The sequence below is a fragment of the Athalia rosae genome, chromosome 4 (assembly GCF_917208135.1).
Source record: "Athalia rosae chromosome 4, iyAthRosa1.1, whole genome shotgun sequence".
Taxonomy (NCBI): Eukaryota; Metazoa; Arthropoda; class Insecta; order Hymenoptera; family Athaliidae; genus Athalia; species Athalia rosae.
The window spans coordinates 1,308,725-1,336,409 of NC_064029.1; the positions used below are offsets into that span (position 1 = coordinate 1,308,725).

At 43.0% G+C, this 27,685-nt stretch overlaps 2 protein-coding genes across 6 annotated transcripts in view; one reads left to right on the top strand and one right to left on the bottom strand.

Moving 5' to 3' along the window:
* LOC105687527 (facilitated trehalose transporter Tret1-like) overlaps nt 1-17,066 on the bottom strand; it is a 59,266-nt gene extending 42,200 nt beyond the window's left edge. Inside the window, exons 1-2 of the mRNA XM_048654611.1 lie at nt 15,255-17,066; nt 10,012-12,068 (exon numbers count right to left, since the gene is read on the bottom strand). Coding sequence (XP_048510568.1) covers nt 10,012-10,035 — 24 coding nt within the window. The 5' untranslated portion in view covers nt 10,036-12,068; nt 15,255-17,066. The remainder of the gene's footprint in view (nt 1-10,011; nt 12,069-15,254) is intronic.
* LOC105687525 (mediator of RNA polymerase II transcription subunit 20) overlaps nt 1-27,672 on the top strand; it is a 79,767-nt gene extending 52,095 nt beyond the window's left edge. For all 5 annotated transcript variants that reach the window (XM_020853236.2, XM_048654621.1, XM_012403244.3 and 2 more), the window contains 3 exons: nt 22,794-23,053; nt 27,180-27,290; nt 27,402-27,672. In XM_020853236.2, coding sequence (XP_020708895.2) covers nt 22,794-23,053; nt 27,180-27,290; nt 27,402-27,494 — 464 coding nt within the window. In that variant the 3' untranslated portion in view covers nt 27,495-27,672. The remainder of the gene's footprint in view (nt 1-22,793; nt 23,054-27,179; nt 27,291-27,401) is intronic.
* The last annotated feature ends 13 nt before the right edge of the window (nt 27,673-27,685 follow it).

Here is a 27,685-nt window from a genome sequence, read left to right on the forward strand (position 1 = left end):
CTCTGCGAAGTCCAACCCCGCGTATTGTACGTACACCGGAATCCTGGCTCCAATTTTAGCCAACGTTAAAGTCTGCTGTTCGTACGATGATAAAATCTTTACGGCTGCTTACCGCTATCCGCTATGTACGTATGCTCTCGTCTACCTATGTATATCCGCAAATTAGAACTCAACGAACCACGAAACTCTCCGCATTTACCCCGCGTGTGTATATTATACCCTATACCGCAGTCCGCGACACATAGTGTCACATCGCATCGCGTTGCCGGCCATTCTTACCTATCCACGTACGTTCACGTACTCCCGCACTCGCCGTAATTGCAAATTGCGCTGGAGATTTAATGTTTCAAAAAAAAAAGAAAAAAAAAAACCGTCAATTTTTTCCTCCCTGCTATACACAGGCACAAATTATTTCTTAGGGTGCAAGGATATCTCGCGGTGAAATATTTTCAGCGATACACTGTACTATAGCCGTCGTTTTTCTCTCACGAGAAAGTTTCGATGTTGAAAATTTCGTTGGGATTTTTTTTTCTAAATTTTCTATCGCGAAAGTTTCAATTTTTTTCTCTTCGTTTTTATCTTTTTTTCCCGTGCTCCGTTCCGGGCGGAAATTAAAATCAGAGAATGGCGTGTCGCGGCTAGGCTGCTGTAGAACGAAGGGAGGAATGGAAGAGATTGGTGAGAATTTAGTCAACGAAATAAAATAATAACAACGGAACTCGATCACCGTTTTATTTAGGTCAATTGAACCGGTGCCACACCAGCAGTTATAGGGATGAACCGAGCCCCAACGGCGACCCACCAACTATCGATCAATTTATCGACGGGTACATGCACGTGCGTCGAAACGTCGATTCGGCGTATCGGTAGGGCCATTCGTATCGCTCGGTCTGAAATTTAGGATGAATCAAATCAGCGACTTTCCGATTTCTTTTTCATCAGCTTCTTCTCCTCCTTTATATTCTGGCTACAGATTTCTCTTCCGTTTCGTAGACCTCGCGTAATTTCCTGAGCAAATATCTACCGAAACACGTCCTCCCCAAATTTCTTATCCTTCCATCCCGCTGCTCTCGATTGAATTTTGAACGATTTATCGTTCGAAGAACTGTAACGATACCAACGAAATTTTTACTCCAAATTAATCGGTTGTGAACGGAGACGAGTCACTCTCGTTCATATCTCTGAAGAGATTAGACGCCTCGATTTCCTCCGCGAATAAACTCGGGGTCTGAAATGAAAAATGGGCGATCGATTTCTCCGTCGAAAGAGTTGGAAGAGAAGATCTATCGAATGACGTAGACAAAAAGTGCCGATTCCCACGACCCGTCCGGTTAAAGAGCGCTGATCTGAATATAGGAATAAATTTGGGCGCGAGCAATCGGTCTCCCTGTTGACCAAGTGTTCTCGTTTCTCTTCTCCGTGGGGTACGAGTCCATCCAGTCGTAGGATATACGTTCCTTTACTTACAGGAGTTTGAAGAGCGCCCGCATAATATCCCCGAATAGGCACTTAATATACCTACAGCTACCCACGGGGCGGTGATCGTCGTCAAAGTTTCTTTGCGGGAAGAAGTTGAGCCCCGGTTAGAAGGGAAACCCTGGAACGACTCGAACTGCGTAAGGGCTAAACGCGGATAAGATATATGTATATAAATATCTAGATGTACCGCGTGGGGTGTACTTTACCGAAGAAAGGGACAAGTAGTTTTCGCGGATAGCGTACTCGATGGGTTTCAAGTTTGGGTCGAAATTGGGATACGATCTTTACCTCCTTCCTCGAACAACCGACCCGCCCGCCCGACCTTCTGCCCGGTCGTTCTCCGACCTTCGTCCTCACGCAACATCCGACGATCGATTCGACGCGACTCGCCACCTATGCGAAATTCCCTCTTGTTCGGCTACGGGCGAGAAAAAAAGACGACGAAAAAAAACCGGTGCTAATGTATCCGGACGAGTGAAAAATGCCGGCTTTTATCCGCCACTCGAATATTTCGCATGATTTTAAATCGACGTCGTAAAAACAGGTGCGATCTTCGGGCTTGAGAAAAAAAAAAGATTCTCTAACGCAACGTTTTCTCTCTTTATTTTTTATCCAATTTTTATTCTTTCTCCGAGGCGTCGATCACTCCGTCATCGTCACTCGAGAGTCACCGACAGAGTACGATATGCCGAAGGTGTACGTTACACGTAGTGTCGGCGGAAGCTAGCCTAAGGAGTTCGACCCGAGTATGAGCTATCGAGACAGGAAATTGTTCCATAAATCAAAATTTCCAATGCTTCGAGTATGGAATACCCCCGGGCTTCCTTTAACCATAACTTCACCTGGGAGAAATTTTTTACGCTCCCGTACCGGTTCTTTCACCGCGTCGTCTCCGCGGCGGATGTGCTGCGATTTAATTCGGAAAGGGAGTCTAGTCATTTTTACTGCACAGAATTTCGATCGGCTCGATTATCTTGCGACTATTTTTCTTCGATCCGCAATCGAGTCGGCTACCTCAACTTTAATTCCCGCGACTTTGTTCTATTCACTGACCAGCGCACCTCGTCTTACCTCCGAGCTTAGAGTTGTTCTCGTTGTCTTACCCCCGTTCGTCCCCCCCCCCGTCCAGTTGAAACTATCCACGTTGTCACGTTGTTCCACTGACCGCACGTTGTTAATGCATTTAGTCGTTAGGTGTGAGGGGCACAAGCCCCCGTTGAGGACGGGGTCAACACGCAATCTTGAACTTTGTCTTCACGCTATTATATACCTTTTATGAAAGATGAAGTCTTACGTCACCCCTGTTCCGTGTCAACCAGTCCCCCCCTCTTTGCCCGTAGATTCAGTAATATGCATAAACGGATTGTCCCACTAACTTGTAAGGGGTTAAGTTTTACGACTGCCCTTGTTATCAGCGCGCTACCATCGCTCGTTACACTCCTTTTCATCCTTCGCACAACGTTTTACATTCGATTTTCATCTTAATTTTAATCGTATCGAGAGCCGGAAATAAGGGGGGGTGGGTGAAAACCGCCCCACTACGATATCCTTTCCGCGAGGAAAGCGAACGGAAAAATCGCATATGGAATCCGTCGAGAAAAATCGTAGTCCGGTGGGCTTACGACGTACGTAAAAAAGAGGTCGTCATCTCCTTCGGCGTCGTGATCTTCCCGAGTCAAACCGTGTCTAGAAAGGTGGTAAACGCTGACTAGTTAATACTTTGAAGTTTTCCCGTACCCTGTATAGCATAGCGGCAAACGAAGCGCAGAGCGGCGTCAGATTGTTAAGTAAGCACTTTAAGGTTTGCTTGTCAAGCGTAAAGTTAAGAACACACTCGTGGCTTTCCGCTAACCGGTGTAGTTGTGTCAAAGTTTTTCTTTTCTCTTTCTTTTCCCCGCGCTCCGACGTACGCACATGTCCGTACGCGAGTGCCGATCAATTGTTAGAATAGTTGTCGTTGATGGTTCGCAATTTTTTTTCTGCCTTCCCATAGCGTGTGCACATTTAATATACATTTTGCAAAAAGTTTTTTAATATCGAAAATAAATTCTTCGGCGTTTTTAATATCATAGCGTAGAATGCGGATGGAATTTTCGGCGTCCCGTTTCACTGATATCGGCTAATAATTTTCTTTATTCCTCCTTTTTTCCAACTGTATCTTCAACGTGTCGTCGTTGTCAACGTGTGTCGGATACGGGACAAAAGCACGTTCCGAACACCGCTAATATTTCAACCACCGCAACCGCTACACGGTACACAATGTACTCGCACCTACCGCAAAATTATAAACGTGCAAAATTACGACCGCTACGGTTCGCCACGTTTTGCGACGCTCTGCAGCTAGTCCACGGTGATCCGCACCGTGCAGTTAATTAACCAGCTGGCTCAATAACGGTGCAAATCGATTTCCTACACCCGCGCTAACGGGCTCACAAATTTTTTGATACCTGCGATTAGTCAACGAATTTTTCGCCCCCCCTTTCCAAATCCGTATCGAAATCGCCGCGCGATTCAACCCCGAGAGATTTTTATCCCCGCACGAGCCGTGTACCCCCGACGAAATCACCCTCCCTAGCCGAAAATACAGAAAACGACGGGTTAATTATTTTCCTGGCTAAATTTCGCTTCCGGGAGTGGCGAAATAGCTTTTGTCCAATTTATGGGGCAAGCAACCCCTCGAAAAGAGATCGAGCGGCAGTCGCCTGGTTCGGAAGGGCTGTCGCGAAGTGAGGTGATGTTTTAGGGCGTTTCTCAAGGGTGAAGGATCGCGGTGGAAGGGACGACGACCGTAACATTGACCTTCTTCGCCGTACCTCGAACAGATGCTGGGCATCCGTAGCCGTTACATGCCTACGCAGCCCGGAAGCCATTAAATTCATTTATATTCATCAGATTTACGTTAACTTTAGATTAAATTAGTTTCGAAGCCCGTTTGAATATATTTCAGAGCGGGCACCGTGAACTTCCCCCCAGCCTCCCCTGCGGGCGGTGGTTCGCTGCAACTCTGCAGGATAGATTCCGCGGAGACCTTTTCTACCCGAAACATCTAGTTGCGCAACCATCTGAATAATTACACGGAAGTCCCAACGTCCGGTTATATTCATTCGGACGACGCATTCCAACGCTCGAAGAGTAGGTACGATTAGGAATGTTTCTCTACCAGACGAAACGGCGTCGCGCCCTCGAGTCTTCCAGCCCACGTGGAGAAAATCAGGTTTCTTCATTTAAATTAACCAATAATTTTCCTGGGTTTTTTTTTTTTATTTTTTCCCACTTCCATTCGGACGGAACGCACCTGTGTACCTGTCGATAAAATGGAGGATAGCTAGTGTATTTATTGGCCGCGTCACACTCGTGAAATGCCGAACACGTTGTAGGAAAAACTATTTCTGAATTATTGGAAAGATTTTAGCATTTGAATTGAAATGTATTTATTATACCGTTGAACGAACGACAAGTGCTCAACTTCGTACTCGAATCGATATAACGCATGCAGAACTCTTATTATTTTTCCAAATTCTCCTCTCTTTTTTGATAAAAATTTCATTCTCGATTCAACGAATAGTTTTTTTTTTTTGTTCTTTTTCTTTTTTTGTTCTCGACGCGAGTGGGTTCTATTTTATTTGTATCACGTTTTGTTTCGTCGGAGAAGAAATGGGAGGTGAATTAATCCGGTAGACCGAGCTAACGATTTCCAATTTCGCAGATGTGCTCGCGAAGGAACTGGAAGATGAGGTGAAATGTTGCGCGAATAATTCAAGCTGCGAAAAAATAAAAGAAGAAGAAGAAAACCGCTCGTTGTCTGTCCAGAAGGGCGCAGTCCACATTTTTCGATTTTTCGATAAATCTCACCCTCGAAAGCGAGCGAAACAAAAGTGCACAAAAATCACGCCGGCTCGGAATTTGATCGAAAACTGAAAATGTTCAATTTCAACTTTTCATCCCTCGGTTTTCTCTTTTTTCCACACGCTCCCGGCGACTGGGCGAGTTATACCGGTAGACTGAAATGTGGGCGAAAGCCGTAGTTACCTCCCAGCGTTACGGAGACTATGATACGGCCGGTCTGAGTGCACTTTAGTCGGAGTAATGCATCGAGACGTGGAGGAAAACGTTGCAGGGCCGGGTGAAAATGTTTCCATCCGGGCGGAGCGGAGGGCTGTGCTACCTATTACAGACATCGGGCGAGGAGCGAAGAGGAACGATCCCTTCGGAGACGCCCGCGTACGCGTTACACGTATCTTACGAAATATCGTCGGTAGCTACTCTACGAGTTTCCCCCCTGCCTATGCGGAGGTTAGTAGTAGACCTATACGGTAAGGTATAAACTACACGGAGTTTCGGGTCGACCAGGGAAAACCAGACCAGACGATGTGGGGTATAGTGCCACCGCGGCACCGGCGGTGGTGGGTCGATCCGTATCTGGGTCGCGGGTTTTGGCAGTAGACCCAGAGCCCCCGTTTTCCCTCTCTTTCTTCATCCAGAAACCTACCGGGGTTTCTCCTTTTCTTTTTTTCCCCACCTTTTTGATGTCATATTTTTGCTTAGCTTTTTTTATTTCACGCAAGGTGGAAAGAGAGAAAAAAAAAAACTCGTACACCGAGTAATACAACAACCGTTTTTCTTCGACGATTCTTTCATCGCGACGTGGCTAATGTTCGATGAATCTGATTCACCGCCACGACGTCTATTTTGCAAAGCTCAACAACGTCTGGGAGGTGAAATAGGTCTGGTACGAGCATCGAAATTCTTCCCCCGAACGGACTTAATCTTGCGATCAATTTTTTTTTTTTTTCAGAAAAAAAGCTGAAAGAAAACCGTTGCATTTTTCAACGAACCACAGCTGCTCAAGTTTCGATTAGTTTGTCTGTAGCTGAAAGTTGTCGAGATGGAAATTTTGCCGCTGCTATTCGGTTTTCTTGAGATAATAACTGTTCTTCTTATAATCCAACAGATTTCGTAAGATAAAATTCTCGACGTTTATTAATTGTAGAGTCGGACACGCCTTTCGTTGCCTCCGCACGCTCTGAAGCGGAGGCACATGTCGTTGTTCGTGCATTTCTTGCGTGGGTGATGACGTGTGTTTTCCATGGTCCATATACCTCGGATACCTTCGCGTGTACGTCCAGAACGTACGAACGTTTACAAGCATCAGCTGCACAAATTTATCACATCGTGTAATTTATATTAACATATTTCGTCTTCGTCTTTCGGTAGATCCTTTGGGATCTACCACCGATAACCATCGCTCTCCGCTTTTCTTACAACTTGTAAAACAACCTGTTTAAAAAATGATTTATATAACGTCATCCTATCTCGATCTTCTGAGCCTCGCGGGTTTGAAAAAAAAAAAAGAGAACAGAATCAAAACTCTCCGTTCGAAATCAGATTCGATATAACCGCCTCGAATAACGCCTCGTATAATCAATTATTCAGAAGCTGGGCGAATCGCCTGAATCGCCAGAGATAAAGAAATCAAATATAAAATTGAATCCAATATTTCCGGAAGCGCTGCTTATCCGATACGATGTGTTCCGGGCTTACGATTGCAATAGACGCGATTTGTCGCATTCGGAAATCTTTCTTTCTTTTTTTTTTCTTGAAGCATTTGGTGTTCCTCGTAGGGTCCAACTTTCTAAATTTTTCACCGACCATCTGGTCCTACGTTTATTTAGGTGCGCGGTGTCGCGTGGATTGAGTCATCGGATTCCCAGCTCGGCCCGTATCAGGGACTCGAGTAAAAAGAATTTCATACAGCGCGGCGTTTGTCCCTCAATTATTCTACCTTTTCGCGTTATCCGAATTACGCAATTTTTTCAACAGTGCACCCCGAATCGCGGTAACCGGTGTTATCGTAAGGTGCGTTAAAATATCGTTAGCCAACCGGACCGCCGTGGATTCGTTTTATTTTTCAGCGCAGCCATGTAATTTTCCACGAACGTCAAACACACAAATCTAGTAGACGTATATCGAGTGAATTTAAATACCAGGGGAAATGCGCGCGGTCCCACCAGGGATTTCAGTTTTACGTCGTTTATTTTTTTCTTTTTTTTCTACTTTATTTTACTCTTTTAAACATTTTTTTTTTTACGCTGCAAAACAGAGACGCATTACCTACATTATACCACGCGCCTCGCCTGTTCGCGTTCGCCCGGCGTGCTTTTAGTATTTTTACGACAATGTGCCAGAGTATCGGTACATTATACGGCGGAGCTAGGAAGGGAACTTCTATTCTCCTCGATATAACGTAGTCTATTTGATTTTATTTTTTTCCCAGACGTGTATGTGAAAAATGAAACTACAGTCGGTGCGCGGCCCCCGCCGGTCTCGCACATACGTGGTTTTACAACCCTCGAAGACGATACGCGAAAATGTAAAAGTTTGAGGATCGATGAAAATTTTTATCTCTTATTTTCCATCAAGATCGGAACGGCACGCGAACGGACTCTTATAGAACGTACGTGCTAAATTGAACGAGAGCTTTACGGAAAATGAGATATTATGTAAAAGATCAATTTCGCCGAACCGGCTGAACTTTCGGGAATCGGTTGATCTTTGCCAAATAACTTTCCGCTCGAGTGTCCACCACCGACAAACACCCTCCCTCCCGCCCCCCCCCCCCCCCTCCCCCCTCCCCCCGAACGTCGCGTCTATACATACAAAACGTCCGCTCGGCCAACCCCGACCTACGACAACCAACATCAACCCTCCTCTCCGCTGAATCTGTTAAATATAAATAGTATACCGTAGGATCGGATGGCGCGTGAATCGAAGTTTGCTTTAAACCACCGGCGCGGATATACTCGAATCTCGCCGCGAACGCGGTATAACGTGTACAATTCCTCCTGGTCTCTGATAAATTTCGCCCTTTGATACGTTCCCACTGCATCTAATTTACGTCTAGGAATACAAAGTGGTTTCCCTTTACCACCCCACCCCCCCTCGGAATCCATTCAGGCGGACAGGGTTGAGCTTACATCGCAGCTTTTGATTCTGTGGAGCACAAGTTGGAGCTTCGATCGAAATCCCTCGTCCCTCCGGAGATCGAGGAATTAATACCAAGTGAGTTTTGTGACGAGCTCACCACCTCGGGCGAGGAAAAAAATTAAAAAAAAGGGACATGATAAGGTAAAAAATTACTCGTTCCAACCAAAAAAAAATCGTCGGGCAACAAAAATTCCGAGTACGTAGTCAAGAGTTTCGCAGACGAAGGGCAAGGTCGTCCACCCGCACATTCACGTTTCCACACGGCTGCGTGGTACGTTTGACAAACTTGTTTCTCCCCGAGGACCGGGGGGTAAGAAATTCACCAATTTCTTATCTAGGGTTGACGGGCGCACCGCCGGTATTATCCGCGTACAAAGGGGTGGCGAAAGGGAGGAGAGTTGGGAATAAAAAGGGGGCGTCCAATTTTCGCCCGGATATCTTGACAGAAGGGATTTTGCGGGGCGTGTGACTCGAGGGGGTGGAATTCGGTCAGATCCCCTTTAACTCCTCGTCGGAGGGCTGCAGTGGAAGGAAGGAAGGAAAGCGGCCAGTGGAAGGAATATATATATATATATGTATATCCAGCAAAGGCCACGCGGGTTCTGGAACCAGGGTCGCAGCCGGTCAATATCCTCCTACAACCCTTAGGACGAACCTCCACCGCGACAGAAGCATGGGTATTAAACGTCCGCGACGCGCGCTTCGGCTCGGCCGTTCAACGTTATAGGACGTGTCCCGTCTGTGTATCTGTACGTAGCAGGCGTCGCGACGCTGCACCAGCTTTAGACGGTGTACTATATACGGCTAATCGCGAACTAGATGAGCGAGAGGAAGGGGAGGAGCGGAAACTGGCTCCTGTCTATCGGTTATGCCACTGTATTTAGCTGCCCCGTACCCCGTGCACTCCAAGCTCTTTTCACGAGGCCGAGCGAGGGTGAGAACATTGCTCCAATTTGACCCATAGAGCGGAGAATAGCGATGGTTTAACACGCGCGCCACCGGCTCGACTAGGATGTCGTTCCTTCGGAAGGTTCGCTTTTTCCCACTATTTTTTTTTTCAACGACGATCGCGTCACGGATCGAACGTGGGAGTCGTAAGGAGACGGAGGTCAAAAAAAATTTGCGGATCGATTAAGCGGAACTTTGGCTTCACCTGGATCGATCGGGCGAACGACAACGAGGACGATTCGGTATCGCGCATTCGAACGTCGCCTGGATATCGTCGTCACCTCGGATCCGATCCGAAGACCATCCGGAGATCCTCGGCGAGCGATAGTCCTCTGGATGATCTCCTCGGGAGAGTTTAGGGTAATAAGTTGTCCCGACCCGCGACAACTTCGCGGTCCTATCCCTACTCTCCCTTTAATTAATCGTGTAATTGCCGGTCGGGGGAGGGAAACGGGACCGATGGGAGCAACTCGACCTGAGAATGCAGGAAGTCAAGCCAGCGATGAATTATCGCTGTAAACGGATTTGCCGGATTTACTCGTGGATCTAATGGATTTGTTAGCAGCGGGACATAAGCCGCCCAAAATACGATATACTTACGTAATACTGGTGGTGCAGAGACATTCTTTCAATTTTTCCTATTCTTCCTTTATTCCTCTCCACCTCCTCCTCCTCCTCCTCTTCGTCCTTCTTCTTGACCCCTTTTCTACCCTCCTCTCTTCCTTCGGATCCCTCTGACTGCCGCGGGCTGTTTACAAGTCGTTTCCAAAGGACACTCCTCTTCTCGTAGGGTCGTAAGAGTCACGTCTAGTCTAGTGCCGGTAATAATACCTGCACGTACTTTTCTACCCCTACAACATCTGACGCTTCTTCTTCTACACCGCGGAAAATCTCCGCGTATAATACCAACAGCTGTAACATTTTTGTTTTTCCGAAAAAAAGGATGTTATTTTTATTTTTTCTCCTCGGTTGTTTATTTTCTCTTATACTTTTTTGCTTTTTTCTCGTCTCCTCTCATATCATCTCTGCCCTCATTTCCATTAGGTTTCGTATTTTTTATTTTTTCATTATTATCTCTGACGTACACGATCGTTGATTAATTATCTTCCCAATGTTTGAACGATCGTTGGTTTATTTTTTTAATTTTTTCAATCATCAAAATGCAGGGTAGTTTCGTTGCTAATTATTCTAGATATTATTGTCGTTTACAGTTGAATAAATTTCTCTGAATAATTTTTCTAATACACTATTTATCGTCATCATTTATATCAATGTATAGTTTAATTTCGCACTTGGATTTTTTTATTTCTTTAATCATTATTGTCGAGTTTTACATTTATCCTAATTATTGTCGGCGAAGAGTATCAGGCTTCACTCTTCTAAGTCATTATCTACCTAATTTTTATCGAGGTTTTCAATTAGACATTATTTTATCATTTCATATTTTATTGTACGTTGACGAACGCCGACGTCGTATTTATCGTGACTCTCGTTGTTCCCAATTTTGTTTTGTTATATTATTCTTCCCCATACGTCGTTCGTATAACATTCGCATGATATTTCGCTCCGAAGAATGTATAAAATTCCCAGCAGTGGAGCAATCTTACTAATGTCTCGTACACACAAATACGGCACATGACTCACGTTAAAATTAAAAATGTTTTATTGTAATTACTGCAGTCTCTACCGCCCCTTCAATCTCCGTACGAACATCGTACGTATGTTTTATACACATAAAAATTTATCTACATTCGTCGCGTGTGGCGTATCATTTTCTTCATTTTTCAATTCACTGTACAATTTTCCCCGAGGATCTATCAACTTTATCCCTCCACTCGCTCCTTATTCATTTATTTTTCATTTATACTCTGAGCTACAGTTATTGTCGGAATATTTCACACGTCACACATTAATTTCGCACGTTTACCATCCACTTTTGTATCTGGACAACGCGCGGCTTACGTTCATATTTATATCTCCAATTTCACTAATCTTTTCGGTTCGAGAAAGATGTTAATAATTTTTTGGAACGTTACATGAATAGTTTCAGCTCTGCCATATAAGTATGTACATATATAGTATTCATTAAATAAGTACATTTACATTTTTTTTCACCCTCGCAACCGGGCTGCACGGGATTCGTTATAACCGTTGCTAATGTTCCAACGCGGAGCATCGTCGGTGCGCGGGAAAACGGGTGAGTGAAAAAGGAGAAAAACTAAAATCCAATAAAGAAACTGAACGAATGATGGATCGTTGTCCTCTGATTATCGTAGATCTTGAAATGATTCCAAACTTTTAGCGGAAAAAGCTTCTGTACGCCAAATTCATCTCGGATACCCAGAAGAATTTCATTTTGGAATTTTTCAGCTGATCGAAAACAAAAAGAAAAAAAGAAAAGAAAAAGCAACTGTCAACGTTTCGTTTTTTTTTTTAAATATAATTTCTTTATGTATTCTTCAATTTTCTGGAAATTCGTCCCGGCAGCAAGTTTTTCTCAGCACTGATTTCATGGTTTTTTAATTCTACAGTTCGAACTTTCCGCACATCGTACGAATTGTACTTTAATGGAGCAGGTTTTGCCTGGTGTTGTTTTATCTTCTTCTTCGTTTCGCACTTCGCAGGCGCGAATTAACGCTGACCGATTAATTAAAATCCTGTGAAAGAGATTGAGAGAAATAAAAGAAAATTGTCCGATTTCGTCGTACCATGAATCATCAGAAGGAATCGGTGCATTGGACGAGTTTGGAAAAAATGAAGTTGCTTGCTCTCGTCAAAGGGTGAAAACAAAAGGGAAGACCAACGTGGAAATTGTTCAGGGGAAGGCCTGCAATTGCAAAATTTAAATAAAAAATGTAAAAGCTGCGTCAATCATTCGATGAATTTTCTCGATTGATTCGCGAAGGTCGCGACGCCTTTCAACCCCTATCCACCCTTCGTCAGTTTTCGTTCGTCATTTTTTTTATTCGTTATTCGTTGGCCAACTTTCGACCTCCCGATCGCTCTCGCCTCACCTTTATTCTTTCCTTTATTCTACCGGTAGATGTGCATTGGTACAAGTGCGCCATGCAAGCGCTGCGATACTATTTATCGAACTTATCAGCTGGCTGCGGAGATACCGCGCGAACGTAACGACAATAAAGAGGTCACCGCGAATCGCGAACGAACAAAACCGAGACGGTGGAGACTTTTGTTTTAAAATCAGATAACAGTTATTGTCTCGATAATACGTCTACCTACCGCACATCCAACATTCCAAGTCTCGAATGCATTTTATGCGCCGATACATTTTACCACAATATCATTGTTCTTCGCTTTAACCACGTACACACGAATCGCTCTGCGTACCAATATTGTCGTTTGGAAAAGAGGTTCAACAAATTTTTCCTCGTGCTATAATTAATCAATCTACGTGTCGGGGATCGATCCACAGGCATGGGAGATCGTTCGATCGAACAGCTGCGTTTATCGTTTTACAGCTAATCGCTAATCAACATTTACTTTTTTTTCATTCTCTGTACGGTTGGTTTGAATTGTTATTTTACGATCGAAGAAGCAAACATCCGAGTGATTCTCTATCTTCTCTTCGGTTTTTTTTTTCTTCTCTTTTTTTCATGCGATCGGAATGTTGCACTCGCACAGTAATTGAGACGTATCGATTCTATACAAGATGAGGACACCCGGTGGGACGAGGACGACGGCTACCGAGCTCGAGTCAAGACATCTAGTCGATTTTATTCCGCTCGAATGACCCTCCCCCGATTATCTGACGGCGCGTTTCCCAGACCTTATAATTAAAATAGCAACATTAATAACGCACCCCATTACCGCCCCGCTCGATTATTCTCATTTTTTTTTTTTCTTTAATTCCAAGCGCTAAAGATCTTCGCTGTACCTGCGAAATTTTACGAATACTCAACGCGTACGCGGTATTAAAAGGCTCTCGTGATTCGCCACGTGTTTTTCAAATCTTGTGATTTTTTTTCGTGAGGTATTGCGTTAATTTTCGCTCCCCACGTCCCCGCCGATGAATTTATTCGCCGATCGCGTAGATTCAATGCGTAGAATTTCATCGATCGGACTCGACGTTCCCGCAAAGTCGAGTGGGCTGAATCTGACGGGTTTTACACACAGCTGGAATTGCTCTCTGTCCGTCGGTCAATGGACGCGTTAATTATAAATCATTCGATTATAAAAAATTAATCACGCGGAGTTCATTCCGGATATTTTTCTTCGCGTCATAATTTTTCTTTTTCTTTTTTTTTTCTCTCGTTCTCACTCGTCGTGCAATTTATTTTCAATCTATTACAGTGACCAGAAATTTAAACGGATCTACGCAACTGCAACGTAGCGTTTGTACACGTCGCTGTAAATTTGGCTCGAAGCCCAAAGCTGCGGAAATTCGTGCACCAGCAGAGTTGGAATAGCGGAAATTATCGTGAATATCAAATACGGATCATTTGTTGTCTCCCAGTTGACGCATTTAAATCGAATTCTAATGAATGAAAAATGAATAAACGAGAGGAGGCGACGCACGATCCTGCTGCATTTACCCTTTTGTTTTCTCAATTAGAATGGTCACGTAATTGAATTGAGAGAAAAACCGGGAGAACGGACGAACAAATGGAAAAAAATAAAAATGAAAAATAGCGTATAACCCAGATTTCAGTTTAAACGGAACACTCGCGCGTTCATTCGATTTGAATTTTTAATCGAAGCAAATGGTGCGCGCGATTTTCTACGCGTATAAAAGGCGTTAAGCGTCGGTCGGCCGTGGTTGTTTATTCAAATTCATGGTACGGTATACTGGCCACGGTCAATAAATTACGATACTCGTAAATAATTAAGAGTCGATTTACCGGTTATTAATGATTACGCCCTTAAACTTTGCGGCGTCGGGTTATCAATCATAGAAAAAAAAAAAGAAAGACCGCAAATCCGCTCCGGTTTTTCCTCTCATTTATTTATTTTTTTTTTTTTACTCTCTCTGAAACATGGCAGAATTGCAGTGCGGTGACTTTATAATGCCCGAAGTTAGCGAGTCGAAGAAAAGTGTACGGACGGGTATGTAGCGTTACCACCTACTACTGCCGCTAAAATTGCGCCGCACAGGATTTTCAAGCTCGTATTGTCTTCTCCGACATTTAAATCGGAATAAATTAAACCCGCGATTCACTCCGTGCCGCGCAGGGGGGGTGGGGGAATTATTCGCTGATTGTGCGTCTCTCGAGCTTTTCAAATTCAAATCCTCATCCCCCCACATCCATTGAACACCGGCGATGATCCCACCTGCAGCGGCTCGTTAAACATACTTCCGGATACCGCGCGCTCTCTCTCTCTCTCTCTCTCTCGTAACATCAACGACGACATCGAAACCTGACGAGCGTTCAACGGGGGTTAATTTCATCCCTCATTTGTCAAAATTACAAAAATATCCACACCGACGAAATCCACTACAATTTATTCGTGGAGTGAAAAAAATATCATTTAAAATTCTCCTCGATTTTTAAGCGCTATTCGCTAATTCGCGAGCCGTTCCGCGCAGTCCATCTATTCGTTGTAAACGTGACCCGGAAACTGAAGTGAAAACGTGACAAATTAGCGGTCTAGGGCGTTCGTAGGGTACGCGTAGGGTTCGCACCGCGTACAGCTGAACGTGTAAGTTTCGCGTACGAGTATAGCTGAGCCAGGCCAAGTCTGGTCGGGTTGGATTTCGTTGGATCAAAGTTGAGGCAGGATAGGGTGGATAAACCGAATCGAAGCAAAATAGCGTAGGGTAGGATAGCAGGACGGGACGGGACGGGACGGGATGTGGCACAAGGTATATTTTCGGGGTGACCGACCGAGGGCTGATAGAAGCAGCAGCAGCTGAGAGGGGGACCGGCTTTCCCCCACGCAGATTCGCGGCCGACTGAACTAAACTACCCCCGGCGCGAACGACGAGGTGGACCGCCCCGTCGGCACCGCGTTGTAGGCAATGCGCTAGCCTGCGCAAAACTACCCCCCCCGATGTCGACGACGATCGGTGTGCGGGTGGCGAGCCACCGACGTCCCACAGCGACTTATACCGTACACCGCCGCATACTATTATACTTGCACAACTATTGTAATACCTGCTATTCCTTTTATATATTTCGCTTTTCTCGAATCTCACTTTATTATCATCGTCTCGTACACCGAGGCGGATCGATTCGAAAATCCACTCGAATCGCGCATAGATTTTTTTTTCACGCTTCACGTTCTCTCCAGTCAGAGTTTTGGCATCGGGGGAATAAAAACGATCCGCAATTATCTCGTTTCGTCCATCGCGTCGCGCTGCTGTCTCGTACGAAAAAGTTGGAGGCAAAAAATCAAGGGAGAAAAATTTGTTCGCGTCAGAACCTTGCCGAGCTGACATTATATACCGAAATGCCTTGTATACCTGTACGAGGTGGGTTGGAACGCACGTGACGGAAATATACAGCTGCGGGATGCAAGAGAGATCCCCGAACAGCTTATATCGTTGGACTGGGTTAGTTAGAGAGGATTTAAGTACGCGACGGTTACCGCATGAAAAAACTGAATGAATTTTATTCAGACCGACGTGGGGCAGGATATTTCCCTTTTTCCATTTTTTTTTTTTTCTCTCCTCCCCTCAGCTGGGATGAACTTTTTTCCATCGTTTGCTGCAGTTTCGCATTGTATCGTCTAATTGGTTCAACTTTTTTTCTTTTCATCTCCCGAAACAATTTTCGGAAAATCCAGGAGATTCGATACGCATAAAATTTCGGCAGCTCCAATTTTTTCTTCCGGTGCGCCGTACGTTCGACGGTTGCCCCTTTTTTTTTCACCACCCCCAGCCGGGCGATACAAGAATTGATTAAAGTTTGACGCCGACGAGGGCTCGTCGGTGTTGCTGTAGAATCGTGTCCCGAGTTGGGCGTCATCGCCTACCTTTTTATTATTAAAAAAAAAAACTTGCCATCGACGATCGAGGGCCGTATGAATACGAATTAAATTACACGACAATAAAATCTCATTTTGCGAACCCCGTTATAACGCTGCACGTTATGTTTGCGTTTGCGGTACATTCCAACCCCTGGGAGGGGGAGACCCCATTTTTGAATTTGGAACCCACCCCGATCGTGTCGTGCGGTATACACGTCAGGTAGGCAACGATCGTAGAGAGGAGGAGTACGCACAATGCGATGCACTCGTCTATAACTGCTGTACTTTTTTCTATTTTCCACCCCACTGCTGCTCGACGAGAACGAGTCAAAAACTACGGCAGACGGAGAGAAAATAAGCAGAGAAAAGAAGATGGGGTGGAAAATAATCACCGGGGCTGACACTGCGGCTTATTTTATGCTTGTATCTTTTCCGTCACTTTGTACCCCCTATTTCCTAGCGCGATTAAAAACGGGTCGTCGTCCGTTCTTCGAATAATTTGTGAAATTTATTTATTTTTAAGACTAGGCGCATTTTTATACGATATTCGAAAGCTTTCGTTTTATCACATTTTCAACGTCGACTATACGCCATGCGATAAACCCGTAGAGCTGAGTGGATAGTCGGGGCGCGGGGGGTAGCAGCTGGAAGTTTTAATAAAGCGATCGCAAATCTCTTCGAATAGGAAATTCTCCCTCACCCTTTGAAAGCACTTGGTAAATCCGAAGGTTTTGGCCTGCCGAAGTATATAACCCAGATGAGAACGGAATTATACAAAACCGAACGGTACGTAAATTCCCCCCGAAACATTTGACGTTGCGGAACTGTTATTGTAACAATATTATCATAACCCGAAACTAGTTATCCAGCTTAAAAAAAATAGTTGGCAATCCCGCGCACACCGTACACGTACGTCGACGATCGTACGAACCTAGCTAGCGCCATTCGAAATCCGATAGCAGGGGTTGAACAAACCCTTAAAAATGAAGAAAAATAACTGGATCTTTTCTTAGACACTGAAAAGCACTCGGGATGGTGCCGCGGTATGCGAGCGAATCGCGCACATGCAAAATACATCGAAGGCTGAGAACCAGAAAGGATTTTATATACCGAAAATCAAATTCAAAATATACGTACAATTATAGAGCTGTCCGAGACGTGCGAAAATTATTTTACAAATGGTGCGTAGCTCGAACTGTGCAGAAATATTTGGTGATGAAAGAAAAAAAAAAAAAAAGAAAAAATAACAAAACTACAAGAGACACGCGCGTATTAATGGACGAGATTTCACTTTGCAGCGGGTGATGAGGACGCAGATCAAAGCTGTCATAATTGTCACGTCATTTCAACGTCGTGAGAGTCACGCGTCCAATAAGCGATGGCGCGCAAGGTATTGCTCGAGGTAGGTATACGTGTTTTTTACCGCCGCTCCTTCGGATCCAGTGATCTATAGATGCACGTGTTAGAGAGGATGAATAAAGAAATCTCACGAGCGGCTCGGTTCTTTGAACCGTAGTTTAAATATAATTTGGTAAAAGGCTTGAAGAACACGGAATGAAAACTGAGTCCGGACTGTCTGGGATACGCCGAAGCGAAGCGTCCTGTTTCTTATCCTTCTTTCTCCCTCCGGTTTCGCTCCGGTATCCTTCACGGGGGGTCAGGACGAGGAGAGGAAGGAGATTTATATATAAAAAGCGGCGAGACACGCGTCTCACATATTATTATACCGTATAAACTTTTCGCGCTGTTCATCACGTGCGATATTTTATTTTACATCTACTCGGTCTTAGTCCGTGATGGCCCCGGAGGGATTTCGCGGCGTGTTTTCATTCCGGTAAAAAAGCCGACGTGTCTAATTTACGAAAAATAAAAAGATGAAATAAAACTTCGGGAGATTGATCGCTTGTTCCTAAATTCACTTTTGAAAAGATAATGTCGACCGATTAATTAACCGGACACACGTCGAATGTAAAGGGTCGGGGGTCCGTTGAGCTTCTCTCAATTCCAGCGGTTTCGGATCTCAAATATTTTTAAGGATATTGTTAAATAGTCGAACACCCCCAATCGAAGCCTACTACAATTCCAAGTGTCTGATCGGGGGCAGGTCAGCTTTGCCATCTGTTGAAATTATGGTCCACGCGACGTATGCGAGGGTAAAATTTGAAGGGGGACGAAGAGACGGGGCGAGGGCACGCGATATTAAATGCGATCGTCAGTAACTCATTAAGGACGGCAAATCGGTCGGGTGGGCCTTGTGGTGTCCCGTTCGATAGCGGCAGAGTGTCCTTATCCCTCGGTTTTCGTTATCGGAGTCTTATTACGGTGTGTTGTGTGGGTGGCCATTGCGCGTCGGAGGTAAGATGGGGCGTAGCGGAGGCCCTGGTAACGTTTTTTAAGTGTACGGTAGCTCGGAGCATCGAGACGGGACGTATTCTCGGAAGAAATGTGTACGATCTAAAAATACGGCGAGGCATGCGGCAAGTCGACTTCCAAATGAAAACTGTCTGGTTCTGCCGAAAGCGGAATGAAAATACAGGAGGAATTAGAGATGAGAAAAAATAGGATACGAAAGAGGAAGAAAAAATCGAGGAAATCCGACGGTGCCCCGTAATGCCGAGACCGTTTCCGCACTGGCCCGTACAAATTCTCGAGCGTTTCTTTTCCTCGGAATTTCACTCCGATGATCCGCGTAGACATTTTATTTTTGCTTCACAGTGAAAAAGGTTCGCGCACGTTTCCTAATCCGCGAACCTACGTGTACCCTTCTTTTTCCCCCCCGTTCCGGGGTGTTTCACCCTGCGACATCGATTTTTCTGTGCCGCTAAAATTCCGCTGGTTCTTTTCTATTTTTTCTCTCGAGTTTTTCTTTCTGCGGTCTCGGTATAGCCTGTTCTCACTTTTTCTTTCTTTCTTCATTTCTGACTTTACTTTTTTGCGCATTCTTCCGCAGCTAACTCGTATTAATCCGCGGTTGCGGGCGTCGTTCTCATCAGCGGCCAAGATATTTTAACCCAACTGACATTTTTACGATCTACTTTCACTTTATCCAACAACGAGTTAGACCAAACCAAAGACACTGAGCAAGGGCGGCAGGGGGGAAAAAAATTACCCAGCTGTTTCAACTAAAGTGAACTAATTGCCCGATGTGATCAAATCTCGAACCCTTTAAAAACCGAATTGTACACACAAGGGTCATAAATTCGTGACCCCGAGTCGCCTCGAACCCCTCCATCTGTAGAGAAGTTCAGTTCCATTGCAAGCTCTTTCGTAAGGGGGTGTGAACTATCATCCATTTTGTACTCAGGCTGTTCTATGCGTGTATATTTTTTCAGCACGACTCCAAAAATAGAAAAAAAAATAAAATAGAATCAAACGAAAACCCTAACGATAATTATTTTGTTCACAATTCATTGAAGTTGCTAGGGCTCACGGAATTTGTGCGAGAGCTTTTGTAACTTTTCAATTTACTTTGTCCTTGCAGAGCTTGAAGGTCGGTAGCGTAACTTTGTCCAGGATCTAATCTCTTTTACATAATTTTATTTGACATCAATATAACAAAAATCGAATCCAATTATCAGAGAAATCACATTGCCGGAAAAGGTATATTCAAATATATAGATGTACAATGGGAAGGTAGGTGTATTGATTTTTATAAGCTTTCGAAAAGCCTGGAGTTTATACTATAGATCGTTGAATACACCGGAGTAGAATAATGGTAGGAACTAGACAGTGCCAACATATTTGCTAGTTATATTCAAACTATATCTATATCTTAATGGCTGCATGGAAACACGCATTGTAATCCTGGCTGCGCCCGTAATGTAGGCTCATGATTTAGCGCGTAATTGCTTAGGTACTTGTTCCACGTCGTTCTATTGTATTATGCACAGATGTAGATATAGATATACGCGTCCATACACATCACCCATGTATCTAACATTCTAGCGTATGTCACGCGGATGCAGTATGTTCGTACGAATCTGCAACTGGAGGCGCACACAACGGACGCTGACGGCAGAATCGTCACGCCGCACGGATCGAAGGAGCTTTTGCAGATTCTCTTTAACCGCGCCGCGAGTTAAACTTCCGAAAACCGATAAATCATTTTGGTAAAAAGTTGCCAAGTGTAAGCTTTTGTAGGATTTTGTTAGAAATTACTGATTCGGTGAATCAACTACCGATCGCGTTTTCTACGAATCGTCGCTGCAGAGCATCCCGAATCTGAATCGAAGAGCAAAACCCACAGCCGTCAAAGCTGAGGGAAGATAAAGACAAACTTCAAGTTACACATGGAAACTGAATATCGTTATGTATTTGCTCGGGGCCAACAAGAGCGGTAAAAGTTTTCGTCTTTGCATCGAGAGAGAGAGAGAGAGATAGAAGTAATTGTCGGATACAAAAAGAAGGAAGCACGCGATTCACCTCCTCAGTTTTTAATTGGATGTATGAAAATCAGTTGCTTCGAGGTATATTCTGATTTTCTCATGCGTGAGGATAAAACTTTGACGTTGTAATACCGTGGGATCACTGGCACTGGATAGAAAGTAAATGGTGCATGCGTTATCCGTGTTTCACGCATGAAAAATTAAGGGTCACCTTTTAGCCGCGGGGGAAGTCGTCTTAAATTTTTGCATACCGTTGTACCGCATTCTGCGGATTTACGGATTTGAATATAATGCGAAAATCAGTCGTCCCTTTCCCTTTGGCGTACGGGCGACGTATTTTGCGGAAGATGATATTTTATTTCACTTCACTTCTCTCCCCCCCACTGCGAAATGTTTCAGCGCATATTCGCATGCTCGTAGATTTTTTTTTTAATAGCTTCTAAACCGTCAGCAAAAGTGTGCGATATTCAAACCGTCTAAATTCTCCGAGTCCCGACTCCGTTAGCACCAGCTCCAAAATTTTCTCCCTTTTTTATCGCCTATTAAATAATAATAGCTCTATCCTAATGAGCAATTGCTCATGCAGGGGTGTATCGCGCGCGAATATTATTATTGGGAATAAATCTTCGGGGCGGGTGAAATTAATATTTCGATTTACGGTGACCGCTTTTATTCGAGAGAGTTGTACGATGGAGAAACTTAAATCCGCTAATTATACCGACGCGATTATTGCCTATGAGCGCGAGACAAAAAAAAAAAAAAAAATTCCCGTCGTAATTCGGTATTCCGAATGGGACAGGTATCGAAGAATAAAAGCTCACCTACGAGGGAACCCAGATCCAAAGATTGTGAAACTGTCCCCGACCCCTCTAGGAAATATTCGAATTTCAGAGCTTGTTCGAGTCGGCGTAAAATGTCCCATACACATAAAGCGTAAATAAATAATTCATACCACGCACTACCTTTGTATGTACAGCATTGTGAAAGGCTCGAATTATTCGTATACATTTTCGTATGGGCGGCTCCATACGGATATTTTTTTTTTTTTTTTTAAAAAAGAGCATAGTGTGCAGAGAAGTGTTCGAAAACAGCAAGTCTTTTCCACCCCATAGGCACCCGCTATTAGGCGGGAGAGCTTATGAATATTCAGAGTATTTCGCACGTTGCATTCGTTTAATTTTATACCTGCTCCGTACGTGGTGTGGTTCGTCGCATCTCTCGCCACCTCAAATTCTCCACACAGCTGCGTACGTGCAATTACCATTTATATTGGTACGGACGATTCCACCGATTATTGAAAAATCGATCGGACGTCGAAAATTATGATTAAGCACATTTTGAAGAGGAAAATCATAAATTTTCGCAAACGACTCGGTCAACTCTGAGGGAACTTCGGAACTGATTCAATATTGCGACAAAAAGTTACCCGCTATTTCATGTACCGAGATCATAGGGAGGCAAGAAAAATACAATCGAAATTATGAAGAAAGTACGAATCGCTTTTTCGAACTCGCAGTCGTAGCTTTTCCAAAATAGCCCCCTAAGTTGTGTAATATGTGTATAATTGTATATAAGCTAGGTGGATGCTTGCACACTGGTACAGGTATAAACAGTTGGGAAACTAAAGTTAAGATCAAGTTTAACCCGGGAGTGAGCTGTCGTAAAGTTTCATAGCTATAGTCGGATATATTATACATATCAGAGAGTTCGAAGACTAGTTCGGAGAGGGATGTCACTGACTCGTTAAAATGACGTCAAATCTACGGGTATAACTTCGCGTCGGTGTCTTTCGCCCATATTCTGGGTTGGCTTAAAATTTTTTCAAATTCATCAAGTAAAATTGTAATCCTATTATTTTATTCGTATAATGTGGAGGCTCGCACACTATTATATATCCGCGGTATTTTAATCTTCCATAAAGTTTTCCAGTCTTATAATCCCTTATCTCTTATTGAAAGTGAAGCAAAGCGTTAAAAGCACTTTGCAAACTGAATTAAAATAGACTTGAGCAATTAGGCGGTATATGCAAGTAGGTAATTGAGTTTTACAGTCCGCAATTTCCGGTTTCAGGGTCTCCGAGAACAGTCCACGTGCTACACAACTCTGAGCAGCCTGCATCCGTATTTGCCGTATTAGAATCCGGAAGCAAAGTGGTCCCTCTTATCGCCGACGGTCTCTTTGACCTTCTGATGCTGAAGATGACCAGCATTTACACGAGCAAGAAACAGACGAAAATCGAAGCAAAGGGTCCAAGATTCGAGATCGGTGATTTCTGCGTGAAACTTGGAAGCGTCACCATGAGTCAAAATTTCAAGGGAGTACTCGTCGAGGTATAAAAATATTTCAAACTCTATTCTCTATTCTTCTGTCAAAAATTCAAATTGGCGACGTGTAATAAGCCACGTGACGATTTATTTCCATGTATATTACGAAGCTGCAGCCCAGCCGGTGCAGTCACGTGTCACAAATATTCGCAAAAAAAAAAAAAAAGAAAAAGTAAGGAAAAAGAAATGAGAAAAAAGTAAAGAAGATGACGACGACGAGTACCGCGTATACCGCGGGAGCGAGAAAATAGCAGTGAGCTCCGATTTGCAAAGTGAAGTGATTTCGCGGGGCTTCGCTACTTTGTTTACACAGAAGCCGTGGGATCTTTGTTATTGTTGTTGATGTTGTTTTTGTTCTTCTCTACTTTTTTATCTTCTTCTTTCTTCTTTTCCCCTCCGGGCGTTGATTGCTTTCTTGTCCCGTTCCGTTTCCCTACCTCATATATAGGTATATTCCACCCCGTCTTATTATTCGACTTACAATTTGACCCAGCCGTGAATAAACGGGGATGAAAAAAATAACAAAAAACGAATATCTCGAATGCGAATGGCAATGAGAGTCTGACGGAGAAACCGAAGCATGAGTCGATTGCCGCTTCGACGTTTTTAAGCCTCTCCAGGGACAATTTTTGAGGCCAAGAAATTTGATCCGAGACCGTGTAATCTTTGTTCGTTTATTCACGCTACACGAATCTTCACAATATCCAGAGTTCGAAAAGTCTGAGTCTTTTTTTCTCTCACTTTTAATGCAGCAAATAAGAGCAAATGAAACTAATAACTCAGTCGCTCCTGATCAGCCATTATCTGCGAAGAACACGCAAGCAATTCGCATACGGTCTTGCATACGAAAATTATCAAATAATGAAAATTTGTGAAATAACAGAATACTGCGATGCACATCAAAAAAGTATACTCATGTATTTGTAGGGTGAAATTTCAACCCCCTTCAACCCCTAAACATGAGATACGCAGTCTGCGCACGTCGTCATCTCGAATCAAGAAATGTAATTCTTGATGAAACTTTGATCTTAAATTCAAGCCAGCGGTTGGTTACCTTCATCCAATTAATTAGATTCTCGTCGTTTTAACCCTTTACACGTTGAGTTATTATTTCCATTAAGGAACTTTTGCTAAAATGTTCAATTGTCTCGGGATTATAACAACGATAATAACCCATTGAATTTTAACGCTTTATTTCTTAACCCATCTGGATAATTAATAATTAATCATCAACAAATGCTCTCATTAATAACGTATTATAAATTTATGTACACAAAATTCACTCTACCACGCAAGTAACGTACAGCTGGGTTCCAATTTAGCCTGAATTCGGAAGGGTTCTATGGGTTTACTGTACGTAGATTGGAAATGAGATTCAAGGGACTACGGGGGGATTCTTAGACAACTCTAAATTATGGATCGATTCGCAAACTTTATCAGGGTACCGTATGTCGAAGATGCGCCTAGGTATCGCCTACTTCCAACGACAAAATCCTCCCCTATCTATACATCGACCAACAAGTCGTGTGTCTAGGCATGTGTCTAGTTCAGGAATTGGCATTTTTTTAATTTATATGAAAGACTAAAATTTTTTGTAATATCAGTTTTGGATTTCTCCTCATTATCTTGTCTCGATAGGGTTCTCTTAAGTTCTTTGGGGCTTCAAGTTCGCTAGAAACGTACCTGTGGCAGTAAAACTGTATCACCATGTATACGGATTGGTGGTTACATCTTTGATATATAGGTGAAATATAGGTATTACATTCCCGTTCACCTTCTTGTGTTAAAGTATACGAGTATGTACATGTTATACATACCACATGCTCCATATATACGAGGAGTAGTTTCCACGTACCTCTATGTGTACATATACCTATGTACATTTATGCGCATATGCAATGAACCGATACGTTTACATGTAGGCGATACGTTTACATGTGCATATATACCTATACCTGTACCATATACATTTTCCTGTAAACCCCGGGGACATCGTTACAATTTGTCGCTTTCCAATCTGCCACGAAACTGCACCAGCGCTGCAGAGGTAAAGTTTGTCACGTGAAATAGTCTAGACACATATAGACACAGAGTTCGAGTGGAGCAATAACTGAGAGGGTGTTTTATGGACAGTTTATAATATAATATAGCGAAGAATTTCGGGCAAATGATTGATGTGGGAGGAAAAAGAAAAAGGGAAAAAGGAGGGAGCAAGAGAGCAAGGGAGGAGATGATCCGCAAGGTATTGAACGTGGAAGTTTTCTTTTAGGATCTTTATAGCTCGTCACTTCCTGTATAGAGTAAGAGTGCAGGTTTACTAAAATCAGATAATCCACCATATGAACCGTTTCATCTGGAGCAGATGATAAAACTTTACCTAGTCTAATCGAAAACAACTTATAAACACCGTATAAATAAAATGCTCGGAGCTTTTAGAAAGCCTCGACTTTGTTACCTAGGATTTAATATAAGAAAAAATTGAGCTGAAGATTCGGAAAGCTTGGTATTTGCTAAGTCTTGATATATTTTGATCGATTATTCGGTAATTTTTAATGCCGTACAAAAATCTTGTGTGCGTACGCTCTGATCAGTCCTCAGCGATTCAAACGGTTCAAGGGCCTTGAAAAAATGAAATAAACGGACTCCAAAAAATGTAAAAAGTTTACTCGTAAAATGTCGAGTGCCCACGCAGGAGCTTTATATTGCTGCTGCTCTTAATCAATTCGGATTAAATTCGTCGCTTTGTTCTCCCTCTCTACCCAACATTTTCTTCTTTTTTTTTTTATTTTTTCCCCTTATACTGCCGCACGTATATCCCCCGCCACGATTTGCGACACCCAACGTTCAGCGAACCGCAAAGATTAAGCTCGGCAAACCTGCGTTATGGATTTTAAAATATTACTTTCAACTGGAAATTTTCAAGCAACCTTAAGGTTTTTGAGGAGGAGAAAAAAAAATTTTCAACTTTTAATAAGTTTACACAATAAACTGAAGTTTCATTGGTCGAAATGTATTATAAACGCGATTTGCATATCTCTCCTGCGGAAAAGGACGTGCTATCAGTTTAATATTGGACATATTGATGGTAAGATAGACTGGGGATACATTTATATCGCTTTTTTCGCATGTTTTCAACCTGCAAGTAGCTTTACCTCGTTTATTCTAGATTCCTGATAGCGAACCTTATGCAGGTACGCGTTGTGAAAGCAGCGGTTTTTCCTTGATATTGCCGTTCAACCGACTGCGGTAGTGAGGTCAAAGTCTTCTCCAACAGAAGAGAATAAGTGTTTGATACACCAAACTATACGCTGAAAGAATTTCTAATAACTTTTAGTGAATAAAATATATGTCACAGACTACCGCGGATTCTCTTACCCTTTTGCGAAAAAAGGCACTTTTATTATGAGCGACAACGCGAGTATTATTACTAATGTTTGTAATCGCATGATAAAATTATTTTATGCATTACTTACGAAAGAAGGGCAACCTGAAATGATATATAAATGTCTCGAACCACGAGGCAATTTTTTTCTCTTCTCAATTGATTGCATCCTCAATTCGAAATTGAGTGAGTAATAAAAGGAGACGCGTGCGAAAGCTCCATAAATACGTTGCAGAATTATTCCACCACTGTTGGGCTTATAGTGAGATTACAAAAGTAAAATCATGATAACGATATACGTAAATGTCGCCTCAAGCTTACAGCATTGAGATGAAAATACGTAAAATAAAAAGCGAGGAAAAAACCAGAGATGGCTAGTAGCTTTGCTATCCCTGCAGCAGTTAATTCATCCCACGAAAAATTTGTAAGGCAGCTCGCGCGATACCTTAAATTTCATAATTCCATGACTCCATAAAAAATCTCATTATCTCCCCCGTCTCCTTTTTTCTTCATATTTTTATCCCTGTCTGATCTTTTCCGACGAAAAAATCTAGAGAGGATTCTGTAACAAATGTTGCAGAACAATAGGGATGGGGATTCGGTCGATACTTATTCACGTACATTAAACCCCATGTACATATTCATACGTATCAAATATCTTTATCTGTATAAATATATAAACGAAGTGCGCTGAGAAATCTTAATGCTTTGATACTTTTCTTTCTGAAATCGTTAATCTCGTTATTGCAGATCGAATATCGACCTTGTGTCATACCTGGAAGTTCATGGGAACTCATGAGGGAATTTCTACAGGGTTTCCTTGGATCGGCTGTACCTAATCAGGCTCCTCAATATTTACAAGTAAGAAAAGAATAAACGCTCGGTGTCAGTTTACTCTATGTGTTTGATATATCGCACTTTAAAAAATTGAGGAATTAAAAATGTATTATGTTGCATATAATTTTATTCCAGAATCGAATGAACGAAATTTATCAACCCATGGATACCATACAGCAATACCTTGAACATTTTGGACAGTACAGAAAATCTACTGGTGTAATATAAAATGAATGAACAGATATCCATAGATTTCACTTTGGGTGATATTAAAAGTAATGTAAAAGACGGGAGGACATGGCTCACGGTGGTCAAAGTATGATGTCATTGCACAACAGCTAGTTTTGTGTGTTTGATCAAGTGTACATTTTGAAAACATATAATAAATAATCGAGCGCCAAGTTTATATCAGTTTTAAT